The following is a 17,316-nucleotide window of genomic DNA, read 5'->3' as shown; positions in this document are numbered from 1 at the left end:
TCTACATACAAACAGGTCTGCAGCTCTAAAGACTAGTGTTTAAGCCAAACCATCTATGCCAAAGCTGAAAGCATCTGAGTATGCTCCACCTTTGACTTTACTTGAAGAGTGGGTTCAACTTGTCTGCAAGACTGGTCAGTCGTCAGTTTAGCCTGCTCTGTATTTCACCTAAGGGCAAATGAAGGTCTGAGTTTTTCACTTTCCCTCCCCTCCCCTTTTTGGTAAAATGTACCCACAGTCACATGAGATTCATAATGCTTTGGACAGCTTAGTTATTTTAACTAAGCAGACCTAAGTTTTTCCAGGGCTGCATTTAGATGGCATTCACAGAGTTAATGCCTCTTTCTCGTAAGGGCCCTGCCAGTTGTTGTTAGGTCAACCCCTGTAAAGCTTCAAAGATTTTTTATCCCCTCAGCCTGACCTACTCAGTGATCTGCACACTGTTTTCATTTAGCTGCACTGAGTCCAAGACTAAAGCTTCAAAACCACAATGATCTGCTCCTTTTTATACTCATTTTTCCATAGCTCTGGAAAAATACCTCAGAAATCCAACTAAAGAAACTGAAAATACTAAATTATCAGAATAATAAACCAAGAGCAAACTTCTACACCATTATCAAAACACGAACACTTGTGGGGAGTGGAAAGCTCCTGATTTGGGGGGTGGGATGGAAAACTCCAGATTTGGGTGGTGGGGGAAGGATATGATGATAAACCAAATGAACTGATTTTGTTATTGTTGGGGGTGGGGGTGCACCAGAGAGAAAGAGAGAGAGAGAGAGAGAGAGAGAGAGAGAGAGAGAGAGAGAGAGAGAGAGAGAGAGAGAGAGAGAGAGAGATTGATTGAGTACTTTAGTTTCACAAAGTCACATCATACTCATTAACCAATCTCCAAGGTGACTGGGTTGATATTTTCATTTAAAGCTCAGGGTTGGGCTAACATGGTTTGGAAGCCATCTCAGTAGAAGTGAGGCATAAGAATACATTGATTGCATCACAGAGAAGAGCTGGAATTATGAGTTGGTAAGCAGGTTTCAAATGCTGCTTGACAGCCTGATTATTATTATAATTTGAAAAGAACTTTAAGTCAGGTCATTGTGTCTCACAAAGATTTGTGAAGAGCAGTGAATTGGGTCAGTTAACCCCAGGATGCCTGGCAAACTAAAAGGCTTGGCTAAATAACTAATCTGGACTTCCAAGATTCCAAAGTTTAAAATGACAAAAAGCATGGAAAAAAATAGTACTTAAAAAAGTAGGGTGGGTTCTGCAGAATTTTTTCTAGTGCTATTAACTATTAATGTTGTTTACATTTAAACACATTCACAGAGAGAAAGAGTAACAAGAAATATTCTATAACATTTGTCTGAGATGAACCTTTACCAAAACGAGGGTCAAGCCTTGGGTCTAGCCAAGAGGTGGTCTTGTTCTTATGGTTTATGTAGTAAATTTCTCCATCCTGGGTCATGGCTTGTTCCCATCCATCGGGAAGGGGCCCTGCAATATAGAAGGAATTCATTGTTGGCTCTTATTTGCTGCAGCTGAAAAATTGGTCTATTAAAAAACTTCACATATAAAACAATTCATGAAACTGAGTTGAGTTTATGTTCTGAGAGAAAAATCATGATGACCCTGCCACCCATCCATTAAACCAAGCAATCAAAATAAGAATTTATCCCTTTCCTAATTAATTTTGTTTTAAAAGCCATATTTCATAATGTGCTTTTTTTATCCATAATGGTTATTTTACAACTTTCCTAGGTTCCAAAATCCCTTCTGGAATCCTGAGTGACATCCCCAATGTTATGATCCATTATGAGATGATGACAATGGCAATGATGATGATAAATCTGGTCTATCAGAAGGAAATTAGCACCAGTATCAAAGATAAAGATCAGAGCCACAAAAATTTCTCTTACTTCATAAATCACTTAACCTTTCTAAACCCAGGTTTCTCTTCTACAAAACAAGAATAACTCTGTGTGTGTGTGTACACACACACATTATCTACTGCAGTGTTTTGTGGGGGGAAATACACTGTCACACATAAAATATGCTTTGGCTAAGTAACCTAAATTTTCTGCACTTTCTAAAGACGAGTTATTTAACATAGTATTATGGAGAGGACACTGCATCTAAAATCAGAAAAAGACCCAGGTAAATTTTACCTCTAACACTTATAAGAGAGGCCTTATGGTCAACTGTCACCTTTGTGATGTTTTCGCATCCATAAAATGGGGAAATAATACTTATAGTACCTACTTCATAGGGCTTTTGTGAGAGTTATAGGAAATGAAATATGTATAACACTTTGCAAAGCTTAAAGGGCTAAACAGCTAGCTAAGTGTTAGGCATTGTTATTATCATAATGAAGTAAATTTAGTTAGTCTGCAGGGAGAAAATACAAGCACCAATGGAAGGCAAACAACAGCCTGAATGGCAACATCCCATGCTAACAGCTTTCTAAGTGGTCTATGCATTAACAAAGAATAAAGTCCTTCTTTTGTAAAGTTCTTTGGGACACATAGTTTGTCACTTAGACACAGATAGAGAAGAAAAGCCCCAGAAAAAAGGGTGCAGCATATTGGACCCCATGTCAAATCTTCAGTCTACCAATACTTCTGGATGGAGGTACAAAGAATATGCTCATTTTCAAGCTGTATAGATAAGCTAAAACAAACAAACAAATGCTGCTTCTTCTAGTGAAGATAACTGATATTTCAGGCATCACAAACCAGTTAATTGCCTTGTGAGGAAGCAACATAATGAGGTCTAGGATTACAGTGAAAGCCTCAAATGAATATCAGTTAGGGATGAGGAGGGAGCAAAACATGGACTGTAAAACAGTGGAATTAAAATGAAGGTGAATAGCTAGTATTTTATAGCTCTTTAAGGTTTACAAAGTGCTGTTGGAGATGCCTTATATCATTTGACTCTCACAACAATTCTGTATGTGGTTGCTATTATTTTCATTTCTATTTTATGTAACTTGCCCTGGATCACACAGTAAGTATCTGAGGCAGGATTTGAACTCTGATTTTCTTAAAGCTCTAAAGATATACTATAATTCTACTGGTAGTCTGAATATGGCCCCCAACCCTGATGTTTTTGTTGATTTTAAAAATATAAAACCATTCTTAACTCCAGAGGGACAAAAACAGGCTGGCTGGTGGGATTTGATGTTTTCCAGAACTCTGCTTGTTCAATATATCTTTATGAATGTCCAGTGCACCTAGAAGTTGGCTAGTAAGCAACTCTCCATGTATATTTTAGAAATATATGTCACAGTAAGTAAAAGATACTTTATCTAAATTATGTTCTCTAAATCTTGATCTAGAATCACAGAATTTCAGAGCTTGAACTTCAGAGAGCACTTAATTCAAACCACACCCCCAAAATGTTCCCTCTACCACACACTTATGAAATGGTCATCTAGCCTTTGCTTTAAGACCTCCAGTGAGGGTGAACTGTTACCTCTGGAGGAAGCCCATTCTACTTCTGGATCCCAAATTTGTCTTTTGCACCTATTCTGGCAACTTCCACCTACTGGCTCCTAGTTCTAGCTTCTGGGAACAAACAGGACAAGCCTGGTCTCTCTTCTACGTGTCAGTACTTCATAGACTTAAAGACAGCTATTATGTCCCCCAAGAATCTTGTCTTTTCCAAGCTCAATATCCCTAGTTTCCTCAGTTAATATTCATACGTCATGGTCTTGAGGAACTTTATTATCATGGATGCTCCCCAGCTTACCAGTGTCCTTTCTCAAATATGATTCCCTAAATGAAACACAATACTTCAGTGCAGAATGGAGCAGAGCAGAACTGTCACTTCCTTCTTCCTAAAAACTATCCCTTTCTTAATTCAGCCTTAGCTAGAGCTTTCTTGGTTGACATGGGACACTGTTGAAACATTGAACTCGCAGTCCAGTAAGCCTGCAAAGACCCATTTTAGACACACTACCTATCTCTATATAGTCTTCCCCCATCTTGCAGTTGTGTATCTAACACAAATTTTCTGGAAAGATCCTCTACTTCTTACTTCCCTGGGCTATTCCACAATGATGTTTGACGACCACACCAGCAAAAAGGGAATGTTTAATAAGCAGAACAGATTGGAAAAAAATGTTTTACATATGCACGGAGAGAAGTAACTATTTTAATATGTGAAGTAAAGCAAACTACAGAGATTTTGTTAAGGGTAGATGTTACAGTTTAGCATGATATGAATGGCATATAATTGATAGCCAAATTTGGATGATTTAGCCTTTAGGGAAATTATGCTACTAGTGGTTGGTAGGTTGATGGGCTGGTTGCTATGGTAGAAGCTCTCCTTACAACATTCAAAATAAAAATAAACAAAATTCTACTCAGGATATGGTAGGTGACTCACTATTAATGTCCTGTTCCTGATTAAGGACCTTCTTGAACTCTAGATAACTGACTAAAGACAAACAAAAGCTTAATGAAACAAGAAGATCTAGACCTTCTTAGAACTGATGAATCAGGCCCAGTTTTTTTTGTTTTTGTTTTTTTAACCTGTCCAAAATCTTAGGAACAACAACTAGGCCACCAGAAGAAATAAATAGTTGCCAAAAAAAACCCCATATTATGATTAGTTCACAGTGTAGCACTAAAAGAAAGAAATTGCCAGAGAAATTAAAAATCAAGAAGAATGAATAGAGGTTTGGAGTAGATGAACTAAAATCCAATCAATTCTCAAATTCTGATTTAACAAATTTATGATTATAAATTTACTTTTGCAAACTGGATTTGCTTAATTATCACTTATCACCTGTAAGATCAAAGAGACTAACCTGAGGTTTTTCCTAAGTTCCCTCCTTTAGAGAACTCATTTACTTCCACAGTTTCAACTAGGCAGCATGGTACTGAGGAAAGAATAACAATCTTGGAATGAGGGAGGCCCAAGGTGTGAACCTTGCCTTTAAAACCTATCATATGTGTGATCCTTGGCAAATCACAATCTCCAAGTGCCTACTCTATGCAAAATGGGGACCAAAACAGAACAGTCCCTGGTCCTCCAAGGCCTTACATTTAAAATCTTACATTTTGGGACCCCTAGTATAAGTGTAATGCTTTACAAATGTAAAATGCTATTTACGCGGTAATTGTTTGGCTATATAGGTCAAATTGTATATGTAACTACCAAGCATCCTGCAGTATTGCTATTATTATGAGAGTCATCAAGTATTTTCTAGAAGATGTTTAGGGAAGAAAAACCAGACCAAATTCCTAGATATCCTATTTCACTTTGGGATACCCCTAGTTGTTAGAAAGATCATTGGGCCATATCTACCTGCCACTCTCTGTAACTTCTACCCGTTACTCTTGCTTATTTTGAATTTAATTCAACAAGCACTGATTAAGTACTTTATACTAAGTAAGGCAATGTGCTAGGCACTGAGGATAAACCAAGACAAAATGAAAAACAGCCCAAATTCTCAAATAACTTTTGTACTAGGGAAATACCACAACATTCACTTAAACAGATAAATGTAATTTAAGGAGAAAGAGAACACAAACAGCAAGAGAGATCAGAAAAGACTTTCTGTAGAAATTGGCACCTGAGGCGGGCACAGAAGGAAGGAAAGTATTCTAAACAGTTGGAAATGAAGGAGTTTCCTTGCCATATGCAATTCAGGCCCTCTGCACATCCTTCTCGTCTCCTTCCACCAGAACCTGGACTCTGTTTTAGAACTCTGGGCTCTGATAGGTGAGTTTCTGCCTTATCTTGCCTAGAATCAGGCCATTTCCAAATGCTGCTGCTGCATGTCCTCTAACCTTAGTCCCCAACCTCATCCCCCTTTCCCCAGCTCCCATTTATGTGTTGTCTTCTATATATAGACTATATAAGCTTTGCAAGGGCAAGGACTATTTTGCTTGTTTGTATCCCAGCATTCAACACAGTGCACACAGTTAAGTACGTAACAATTGCTTTCTCATTCATTCAAGGCATAGTGAACAGCATCAACAAAGGCACAGGTGCAAGAGATGGAATGCCAAACTTGAGGAAAACCTCTAGCCAGTTTTAGCCAGTTGGGCTAGAACTAAGAGTATGTGAAAGGGAATAATGTGAAATAAGTCTGCAAAGATAAGGTGGAGTCAAACTGTGAAGAACTGTAGATGACAAGTTTAGGCATTTGTAAGGTTTCTGAGGAAGGAAAGGACAGGGTCATACACAAGCACTTAGCGCAATACCTGACACATAGTAGGTGCTTTATAAAAACTGGCTGACTATGCTTTGGGAATATTATTTTGGCTGTTGTGTGGAGGATGGGCTGGATAAGAAAAAAAAAACTGTAAGCAAGGAGTCCTAATTAGGAGACTACTGCAATAGAACAGGCAAGAATGATAAGGGCCTGAATTAAAGGGGTCAGATACAAGAGATGTTATGGAGGTAGAATGATCAGTGCCTGGCAACCAACGTGATGTGGAGGACCAGACAGAGGGAAATGTTAAAAAGGTCTCTAAGGTTGTGAATCCAGGTTACTGGAAGGATGGTGATGCCCTTAACAGAAATAGCAAAGCAGGGACTAGGGACATTTGAACACACTGCACTTGAGATGCCTATGGAACACCAAAGTAGAGGTGTGCAGCATAGAGCTGGTGATGCAGAGTAATTCCGCTCCCTCTTCCTCACCACCCCCCACTCCATAATGCACAACTCATAGGTTTTTCTTTGCTATGTTATATACACCCCCAGTGTTTTTAGTTGTTTTTAATATGGTATGTTCTAAAGGGCTCTTGCCGTCCTAATTAACTTCCCTCTAAATATTCTTCATCCACAGAAAATTCTGGCCCCTTAAATATGGTATCAAGTGGGATAGCTAACATGGATAAGGGAACCAGTATTCAACAATGTAAGTGAGCTAACAATGTTCAAAACAACTGTCAAAGTCTAATAAAATGAAATTTAATACAGATTAAAAAAAAAAACCTTCCCAAGAAAAGAATGGAGGAGACACAGGTAGAAATGTAACAGTTTCTGTGATAAAGATGCAGAGGTTATATCAAACTATAGACTCAATATTTAGCATTACATAGCAGCCAAAAAAAAAAAAAAGTCTAACGCAATCCTAGGCTTTATAGAGAAATAGAAGGTTCTTTTTTGAGGAAGGTAAGAATTTTGTTGTACTCTATAACCCTAGTCAGATCACTCCTGGGGTACTGGATTCAGGTATGGCTATCAAATTAGGAAGGACATACACGGGGCAGCTAGGTGGCGTAGTGGATAGAGCACCAGTCCTGGAGTCAGGAGGACCTGAGTTCAAATCCAACCTCAAGACACTTAACACTTACTAGCTGTGTGGCCCTGGGCAAGTCACTTAACCCCAATTGCCCAGCAAAAGCCAAACAAACAAACAAACCAAAACAAAAGAAAAAGGAAGGAAGGACATAAACAATCTCCTTGTGTCTAGAGGTTTACAATCTACAATGGTGAGAAGACTATAAAGGATGACCTATCAAGATCAATTAAAGAAATGAAGAGTTTTAATTTGGAGAGAACATTTAGGGGTGGGGATAGGATATGATAACTACCTTCAAATGTCTATCATAGAGAGGAGGGATTAGGCACGTTCCACTTGGCCCCCAAGGAGAGATCTAGAAGTAATGGGTGGAAATGCTAGAAGTACAGATTTAGGCTTAATGTCAGGAGAAGCCTTCCTAACAATGATGAGCTGTCTAGATGTAGAATGGGTTATCTTGGAAAGACTTCCTGAGACTGTCACCCTTATTATACAAGGGCCACAGGGTGAACTAGATGGCTTTTGAGAGACCTTTCAACTCTGAGATTCTTTGAAGATGACACTTCCTCTCTGAAGTCTTTGTTCATCCCACAAGCAGAAGGTATTCTCTTCCTAGAGTTTTCCTAGATCACTGTCTGCATCTCTCCTTTTCCCCATTCATACTCTACTTTGGACTAAAGTTACCTGAGTGCACGCCACATCCTACATAGTACAGGGCAAGGGCTAAGTGATATCTTATCTTTTTATTTCCAGCACCTAGAATACAGACTTTATAAATGCCACAAAAATTCAACAGTATTGTGGCTCCGCATGGTTCATATTCAATAAATTATTTATTAAATGAAGACTAATTTGCATTTCAGCATCTGTCAAAGTGTAACATGAGGTTAGTCTCATAACTGGACTGTTTGCTTGCAGTCTCTTCCTATCCAATCCATCCTCCAAAGAGCCATCAAAAGTGCTTTGGGATCTTGGTTTTGAATACATGGTACAAAAAAAGAATTTTTCAAGAATCAGATGTCTAAAAAAATGGTTCAAGAGCTTCCTGGTTAGGTAGTGAATTCCTGTCACTGGAAATGTTTGAGCAGAGGTTATATGTCCACTTGCTTGATTTTGTAAAGGAGATTCTCATAGTGGACAGAGAATCAGATTAGATGAACTCCAAATCCCCTTAAAATGTTACGGTGCAATGATTCTATATAAGCAGTCATAACTGAGTATAGTAGTACATGCCTGTATTCCCTGCTTCTGAAAAGGCCTTAGGCTGGTGGATGACTTGAATTCAGGAGCTCAGAGCCACAGTAGGACTAAAACCAATCAGGTGTTCACACTAAATCCAGTACCAATGCTGTGAGGTCCTGGGAGTGGAGACCACCAGGCTGCCTAGAAGAGATGAACCAGCTCCAGCTGGTAAAAGAACAGGTTAAAGCTTCAGTAATGATTAGTTTAGGGATTGGTTCTGTGAGTAACTACTGCACTTCCAACCTAAGCAAGACAGGGAGACTCACTCTGCTCCTCCAACACTCACCCACACATCTACCTACCTATGACCTACTTACTTAAATAAATAAAAAACCTATCACCCTATGACATAAGATGGATCTACAATTCAGATATAAATCCTAGGACTCAGAACTGTCAGGGGCTCTGGATATCATCAAGCCCAACCCCCTTATTTTACAGATGAAGAAACTGAGGCCCAAAGAGATGAACTAGCTTACCCAAGTATCACTGCTAAGTAGCTAAAATCAAGATTTGAATATTCTTCAGAGAAAAAGAGCCAAATCACAAGAGCAACTGGAACTCTGAACCTCTTTTAGGCCTCAAAGGGTTGGTTTTTTTCCAAAGGGTTTTTAAAACAAAGAATCTTCCCATGCTAAGTTAATCTCCAACATACTTTCTCTGATTATAATTTTCATATTTGCAGACTGGATCTTTGTACAAGAGCTTAACTATAGTGTCAACTCTCAATGAAGTTAACGTCCCTGGTAACCCTAGGAAAATGTACACCATAAATGGTGAAATGGAATATGTTATTAGTGATTGTAAAATTCTGCATCATACTTTCCCACCATAGCATCAACAAGATCCTTTAAGATTCTGAAATCAGAAACACATGGCAAAACACAGGAGGCAGCCCGGTTCAGTGAGGGAGAAAAATTCTGGTTTAGGAGTCAACAGGACTTGTGTTCAAATCCCACTCTGACACTTTCTGCTGTGTGGCCTCAGGCAAGTACCACTTAATCTCTCTGGGCTTTTGTTTCCTCTTCTGTAAAACAACTGAGTTAGATTCTGATGACCTCCAGGGTACTTTTCATCTATAAATCTAAATCTCATACTCCTATGAGCCTATGAAGATGGCAAAAATCCAGTGAGTAGAAAGGTCTATTGTAGTCGAGATATGGTCCAAACTGATTTTGGTTTTAGTTCTTCCCGAGTGTATTTCTACCACTTTTCTGCTCCAATATATATTTCAGATGCTAGATTTCATAGGGCCAGCTAGTGAATAGAGTGCCAGACCTGGAGTCAGGAAGACATATCTTCCCAAGTTCAAATCTGGTCCGAGACACTTAGAAGCTGTGTGACCCTAGGCAAGTCACTTAACCCTGTTTGCCTCAGTTTGCTCATCTACGAAATGAGCTAGAGAGGGAAATGGCAAACCACTCTAGTATCTTTGCCAAGAAAACTCCAAATGGGGCCATGAAGAGTTGGACATGAATGAACAACAAGATCTCATCATACCTGAGGCACATTCTCTGGCTGCCCCCCATGCCTGGAATGTTGTCCCTCCTCATCACAACCTCTTGACTTCCCTGGCTTCTGTCAAGTCTCAGCTAAAGTCCAACCTTTTCCAAGAAGCCTTTCTTAGTCCTCCATAATCCTAACACCTTCCCTCTGACACTATCTCTAATTTATCCTGTGTGTATTGTGCTTGGACATGGTTATTTACATTTCTCCTCTATTTGGCTGTGAGCTCCTTGAGCACACCGGCTGGGGTTTTTCGGCCTATCTTTATATTCCCACTACAAAGCACAGTGTCTGGCACATAATAGGCATTTAATAAATACTAAATGACTGATTTATTTGATCACATGTGACTTATAAAATGGTAGCACTGGATAATGAAAACAAGGAAGAAAGAATACTACATTGCAGTATTATTAAAAAAATACTACATTTGGAGTGAGAAGATCCAAGTTTGAATTCCAGGTCTTCTGTGTGACTTTGGGCAAATTGCTTAACTTCTCTGGGCCTCAGTTTCTCATCTGTAAAATAAGAGGTTGGCCTTTTGTTGTTGTTTAGTTATATCCCACACTTTGTGACCCCTTTGGGGGTTTTCTTGGCAAAGATACTGGACTGGTTTGCCATTTCCTTCTCTAGCTCATTTTACAGATGAGAAAACTGAGGCAAACAGGGTAAGTGACTTGCCTGAGGCCACACAGCTACTAAGTGTCTGAGGTCACATTTGAACTCATGTTTTTTCTGACTCCAGGCCTAGTGCCACTGAGCCACACAGCTGCCTAAAGAGGTTGGCCTATATGACCTCTAAAGTCCTTTGCAACTCTAACCTATGATCCTTTGATAATAGGGTAATCCTTTGAGCTATATGGTAAACTGTGATAAAGAGCAGCCTGATCCTATGTGACAAGTACTATAGCTACAACTTATAACTGATTTTTACATTAGCAAGTGGAAAATGACAACGTACACTATTGGTTGGACTATTTGAGGACAAATAGATTTAAGCACAAAGAACTTTCCTAAATGACAATGTCTGAGTCTGCTGATTTGCAGATTGATATTAAAGTATGGGAATTATAAGATGTTAGAAATTTAAATGAGTTGATTTTAGAAAGTCATTTGTATACAATGAATAATAATATGCTTAAGGAAAACTTCAGAACTGATTTTGGCTCCAGCTATCTTTAATAAAGTCTTTTGATTTTAGTAAGGTAGGGAAGGAGGCTGGCTACTTTAGGTTAAAAAGTAAAGAAAATCATTCTCCAGAGGTTATATAGTTCTTGTTTGTATTTTGAACATGATTTCAGAGACCCACAGCTACTGATGTCACAGGGTTTAGACTCACAGTACTATCCTTATATGGTAGTCTATGAATATCATTTTATAAGAATTAACATCTTGATCCTTCACACAAATATTCTTCCCATGAGTCATAAAATGATTGTAGCAAGACAGTAACCAGAAGAATTTGGAAATCACTAAGGAAAATGAAAATTAAACTTCTACCAGCATCATTCTCCAAATCACTAATTTAATTTTTAGTTACTGCAACAGAGATTCTTTGATGTATATTATTTGTTCTCTCAAGATCAAATCAGAAGAACTGAAACAATTTCTATACCTTTCACATGCCTCTTGAGCGATGTAAGCTCAAAGCACAGAAGACAAAAGAGAATTAGTTTCTCTTAAATAAGCAAATACTAAGCAGGATATGAACATAAGCACAAACTGATGATGTGGTTGAGTTTTAGTTCTATTAAAATATTTAGTGGGTCAGGAGATCAGAGAATCATAGATTAGAAACTGAATGGGATCTCAGAGATCACGTAGTTTACTCCCTTACTTTACATATTATGAAATTCAGGCCCAGAGAGATATAGGGATTTACCAAAGATCAAGGATAGTAAACAGCTGAGCCAGTATTTGAACCCATGTTCTCAGTCTCCAATTCAATTCTTTCCATCACATTGCCTTAAACTAACCATGAGAGTATTTATTCATTCATTCATTCAACAAGCATTGATTTAGTTTACCTTTTAATGTACAAGGCACCACATAGGTAATAGTGGTACAAAGAAATAATTAAAAAAAAAAACCAACCCATTCCTGCCCTCAAGGAGTTCATCTTCTAAAAATAAACACAAAGTCATGAGGAGGGGGCATTAACAATTTGGAGGAATCTGGAAAGGCTTCAAAAATGGCACTTGAGCACTGAGTTAGATTATAAAAGTTGGGGTTTGGGGGACAGACCCTAAATGAAGGCACAGGGGTGTGGGGCATAAATGGCACAATACATAAAGGAAGCAGACACTAAGTCCGCTTGACTGGAATGTAGAGTACAGGAGGGGGAATGAAAACCAATCAGCTTGAAAACATAGGCTGGAACTAGATTAGGAAAGGTTTTAAATGCCAGGCAAAGGTAATAGTGAGTCACGGAAGGTTTCTTGAGCTGGAGAGTAAAATGCCAGGCACATATTCAGAATATCTATTTGGCAAATGTATAGAAGATGGACTGTGAAGGGAAGAAAATGGAGGCAGGGAGATGAATTAAAAGGATATTGCAATAGTTGATACAATAAATTGTAAGATCCTGAACTAGGGTTTGACCATGTGAGTAAAGAGAAGCAAGCGGTTATGAAAGATCAGGCAGAGGTAGGATGATATGACTTGGAAACAGATTAGGTATTGTGGGGGTGGGGGTGAACTGAAGATTATTCTGCAGTTGCAAACAAACTAACTCTCAATACCCTCAACAGATGGAAGAACAATAATGTTCTTGACAAAAATAGAAACTCTTTTGGGGGGTGGGGTGGGCGGAGACTAGTTCCATTTTGGACATTTATAGTTTTCAGCATTTGGTAACATTCAGCTGGCAGTTGGTTAGCAATGGACTGGAGTTCAGAAGAAAGATTACATTTGATATGTGGATCTGGGAAACATATGCATAAAGATAATTGAATCCCTGGGAGCTAATGAGATCACCAAAAGAAGATATGGATAGAGTAAAGAAGGATCAGGACAGAACCTTAGAAGACATGTAAAGTAAAAGGGTGGAAACATGGATGATGATCCAGCACAGCAGACTTAGGGGATGAACCAAGAAAAAGTAATGCCAGGAAAACCCAAGGGAAAAAAGTATCCACAAGGAAGAGGTGATTAGCAGTATTGCCATGATAAAGAGAGGTCAAAAACAAGAAGGACTGAAAAGGAACCATCTGATTTAGCAATTAAAAGTTGACTGGAAACCTTGAAGAAGGCACTTTTGGTTGGTCAAATTAGACTGGAAACTACCTCAGAATGGGCTGAGAAATGAGCAAGAGAGGAAAGGGAGGTAATGAATATTGACTACAGGACACCTCTTTCTAGGTGTTTGGCTATAAAAGAGAAAAGAGACATAGTTTGAGGGGATGGTAGAATTAAGTAAAGATTTTTAAAAGATGGAGAACAGGGTATAATTATAGGAAGCAGGGGAAAAGCCAGTAGACTGACGATTACAGGGAGATTGGATGTTTGAGGACCCATGGACATACACTTGCCAGAGGGTGCTGGTTACTGAAAGTTCCAAACAGATTACAGGCTGAGGAGGGGGACATCAATAGCTGAGTGGCAGTAGCAATGGGGGCAACCTCCCCAGCCCCAACTAGGATTGAAGGAACTGAACCAGAAAAAAAAAATGGTGCCACAGTAGCACAAGGCATTAGGAGACAGAAACAGCAGGGTTGATCTGTGACCAAGAAAGAGATTCAGAAAGGTCATCAATCAGCCACTGTAAGCATCTATGAAGGAGCAGAAGACTCAAGCTAAAGTCACCACTTTTTGTATCTGTATCTTTAAGGACTAAGGAAAGTTTCAAGAAAAGGTACCTATAATTGCAACCAGGAGGAAGGGATTTTTAAAAAGTGTTCAAACATCACTAGATAAATAGGAATTTGTCATAATCCTATGGACAGAATTAATGCATTGTTAGAACATGGGAATGGTAAATTTTTTGTGTTACACCAAAAAAACCTCAGGTTTTAGGTTCTATAGCCATGCCCAGATCAGAAAAGGGCACCTGACTCACAGTTTCTTTCTATACCTCAAGGCTCTTTCCAGTCTTCTATTGAGTGACCAAATTTGCTATCTATAGAGCATGTGTCCTGAGTACCTTACTGTGTGGCAGCAAAACATGGACTACATATACTAGACAAGAGAAGAAGCTTACCAGCTTCCACATGCGCTGCCTTCGGCGCATCCTTGGTATATCTTGGTCAGATAGGATCACCAACACAGAAGTGGTCCAATGCACGCAACTTACAAGCATCTACACACTACTGAAACAAAGACTACTGCGCTGGCTCGGTCATATGCACCGAATGCCAAGACTGGCGCATTCCTAAAGACCTACTCTATGGCGAGTTAGTCTCAGGCCAAAGACCTGCTGGACGCCCCCAGCTTGGCTACAGAGATGTATGCAAGCGAGACTTGAGGGCTCTGGGAGCTGGGAGGAGAAGGCCAAAGACGGAGCCTCATGGAGTTCAGTACTCAGGAGCAGCTTGCGCGCAGCTGAGATGGGCCTTCAAGCTCAGGAGGAAGAAAAACGAATGAGATGCAGGAACCAACAGGCAACAAAGAATGCAGTTTTCCAATGTCCTCATTGTGGCAGGAGCTGCGGCTCCCGTATTGGACTGCACAGCCACACTGTGGCCTGTGGCTCTTCAAGGCGCTGATCCATGGTCGCCCTCGACTGGTGGAGGCCTGCTGCTGCTTGCTGCTGCTGCTGCTACTACTACTATTGAGTGACTGTCCTGGAAACCATGTCTTGCCCTCCCTCTCTCCATGCTACCACATTCTCCTCAAAAGACTTCTTCAGGAGGCCCACTACACTTCTGTAGGGATACACCCTGTGTCCTTACCAGAATCCACAGGGTTTACCTCCAACTATTTCTGCCATTTGTGAGGTGGGTTTCTAGGGACCTCACAAGAAATCACATCAGCATCTTTCATGAGATTGAGGAAGGACCTTGAACAGTCTAATTACTGTCTCCCTCAACAGACCTTTCTGCAATCACATATATGCTCCTTCTGGACTTATTCCTCAATAGTTGCCATAGTACTATCACCATATGATCTCCCCGGCCCTGTGACTTTATCCCCAGCTGTTGAACCCCTGTTCCCCATCCCAAACTTCTTGTTTCCTTATTCCCCATATCCCTTATTCCCACAACATTTCACTACAAATCTCCCCACCCCTTTCACTGTGCTGTCCAGAAAGACTGCTCCATAATTAAGAAACTTCTTCATCCAAAACCTTGTCCTTTCTCATTCCTTCCACATTCTGGCAGTCACTGAGATCCAGTTGCCTCCTGATGACACTCTATGCCTGGCCACTATATTTCAGCATTAGCTGCAATTTCACTGATACCCTCAACTTACTGGTTGTGGTAGGAGAGAGGGAATACTTTTCTTTCTTCAATGTCACTTCCAGATCATAACTAACATCACTCAGCAACATCTTCTCTTCTGAGGTTCATAATACAGACATTTATCATCCAATCCAAATCCTGGTGGCTATTATTTACTGATGCCTGTGATTCTCCTTCCGTCCTCATTTAGTTAAGTGGCTGTCTTCTTCACCCAAATGCCTGCCTTTACTCTAGAGGGATTCAACAAACATAACATTTCCTCCAACACCTTAACTTCCCAGCTTCTCATTTTACTCAATTATAATGACCTTTTCCTCCATGCTACCTTGGCTGAACACAGAGATGGTCAAAACATTCGTCTTGCTCTACTTCCATGTTCATGAACTCTGAAAATTTTTCATCTGATCATAATTTTTGATCATTCCATCTCTCCTTATGCCTTATGGTCCTTAATTCTGCTCTCCATTCTCAAGATCTCATGATCTTCATTCCTCATTTCTTTTCCTCATTTTTTCCCCTGCAGCAGCCCCATTCTTCCTTCCATTCTTTATCTTGATGCTATGGTGAACCAGTTCAACTCTACATTGTCTTCAACTATTAAGCTTTTGCCTCTGATCTCATCACCAATCACACCTAGACAAACCTCAAATCTGGATTACTCCCACCATTTATTTTTTTCCACTGCTATTCATGTATTGCTGATCAGGGTGGGAGAAAATAAAATTGCTGACTAGATGTACTACAAATTTATATTACATAATTTCAACTGGGTCCTTCCTGCAGCTAGGTATTCCTTTTATATCTCTCTAATAGATTTGCTATCCCACTTAATATTGCAACTATCCCCAAAGCCTCCCATTACATCTTTTCTCTATCCCCTCAGCTGAGGACCTCAATTCATAATTCACAGAAAAATTAAGGCCATTTGCAGGGATCTTCCCATTATCCCCTTGTGTTTATCTCAAAAGACTCAGACACCTTCCCCATTATCTCTTCTTCAAATCCTCTCTTTGAAGAAGAGTTGTCCCATCTCCTTGCCAAGACTAATCCCTCTAAATGCATCCTTTGATTTCATTCTATCCTATATTCTCCAGCAGATTGCCCTCACTATCATCCCCATTCTCTACTTTTCAAACTTTCCTCATCTACTGGTTCCTTCTCAACCTTAAACACACACACACACCCTATTACTTGATCCAACCACACTCACTAGTTATCGTCTGATAGCTCTCCTCCTTTTCTCAGCAAAACCTCTTGAGAAAGCCACCTATAATAGTTGCCTCCATTTCTTCTCTCACTCAATTCTAAACCTTCTTTAATTTGGTTCATCATTTCAACTGAATCTTCTCTTTCCAAGGCTACTAATTAACTTTTTCTTGTTATTATAAAAGTATTTTATTATTTTCCAGTTACATGTAGAGATAGTTTTCAACATTTGTTTTTATAAGATTTCTAGTTTCAAATTTTTCTCCCTCCCTCCTCCCCAAGACAGCAAGCAATCTGATATAGGTTATATATATACAATAACATCAAACGTATTTCTGTATTAGTCAGAGAAGAATCAGATCAAAAAGGAAAACCTCAAAAAAGAAAAACAACAGCACCAAAAAACAAAAGAAATAGTATGGTTCTGCATCCATATTCCACAAGTTTGTTTCTTTGTTTGTTTGTTTTTGGACTTGGAGAGCATTTTCCATCATGAGTCCTTTGGAACTATCTTAGACCATTGTATTTCTGAGAAGAATCAAGTCCATCACAGTTGATCAACACATAATATTGATGATACTGTGTAAAATGTTCTCCTGGTTCTGCTCATCTCACTCATCATCAGTTCATGCAAGTCCTTCCAGGTTTCTCTGAAATCTGCCTGCTCATCATTTCTTACAGCACAATAGAATTCCATTACAT

The 17,316-nt window shown here is 39.4% G+C and overlaps 1 protein-coding gene across 12 annotated transcripts in view; it reads right to left on the bottom strand.

Annotated features, from left to right (window-relative positions):
• Positions 1 to 17,316, bottom strand: part of YAP1 (Yes1 associated transcriptional regulator) — a 161,482-nt gene that overhangs the window by 49,448 nt on the left and 94,718 nt on the right. For 4 of the 12 annotated variants that reach the window (XM_043997456.1, XM_043997460.1, XM_043997458.1 and 1 more), the window contains exon 4: positions 1,375 to 1,494. The exons of 4 other annotated variants lie outside the window; for them this stretch is intronic. In XM_043997456.1, the coding sequence (XP_043853391.1) occupies positions 1,375 to 1,494 (120 nt within the window). The remainder of the gene's footprint in view (positions 1 to 1,374; positions 1,495 to 17,316) is intronic. 4 more of the 12 variants (XM_043997457.1, XM_043997461.1, XM_043997459.1 and 1 more) reach the window with 1 other exon arrangement.

The sequence above is a fragment of the Dromiciops gliroides genome, chromosome 3 (assembly GCF_019393635.1).
Source record: "Dromiciops gliroides isolate mDroGli1 chromosome 3, mDroGli1.pri, whole genome shotgun sequence".
NCBI lineage: Eukaryota > Metazoa > Chordata > Mammalia > Microbiotheria > Microbiotheriidae > Dromiciops > Dromiciops gliroides.
The sequence above is the reverse complement of the archived record's forward strand: the minus strand, read 5'-3'. Positions and strand labels throughout refer to the sequence as shown.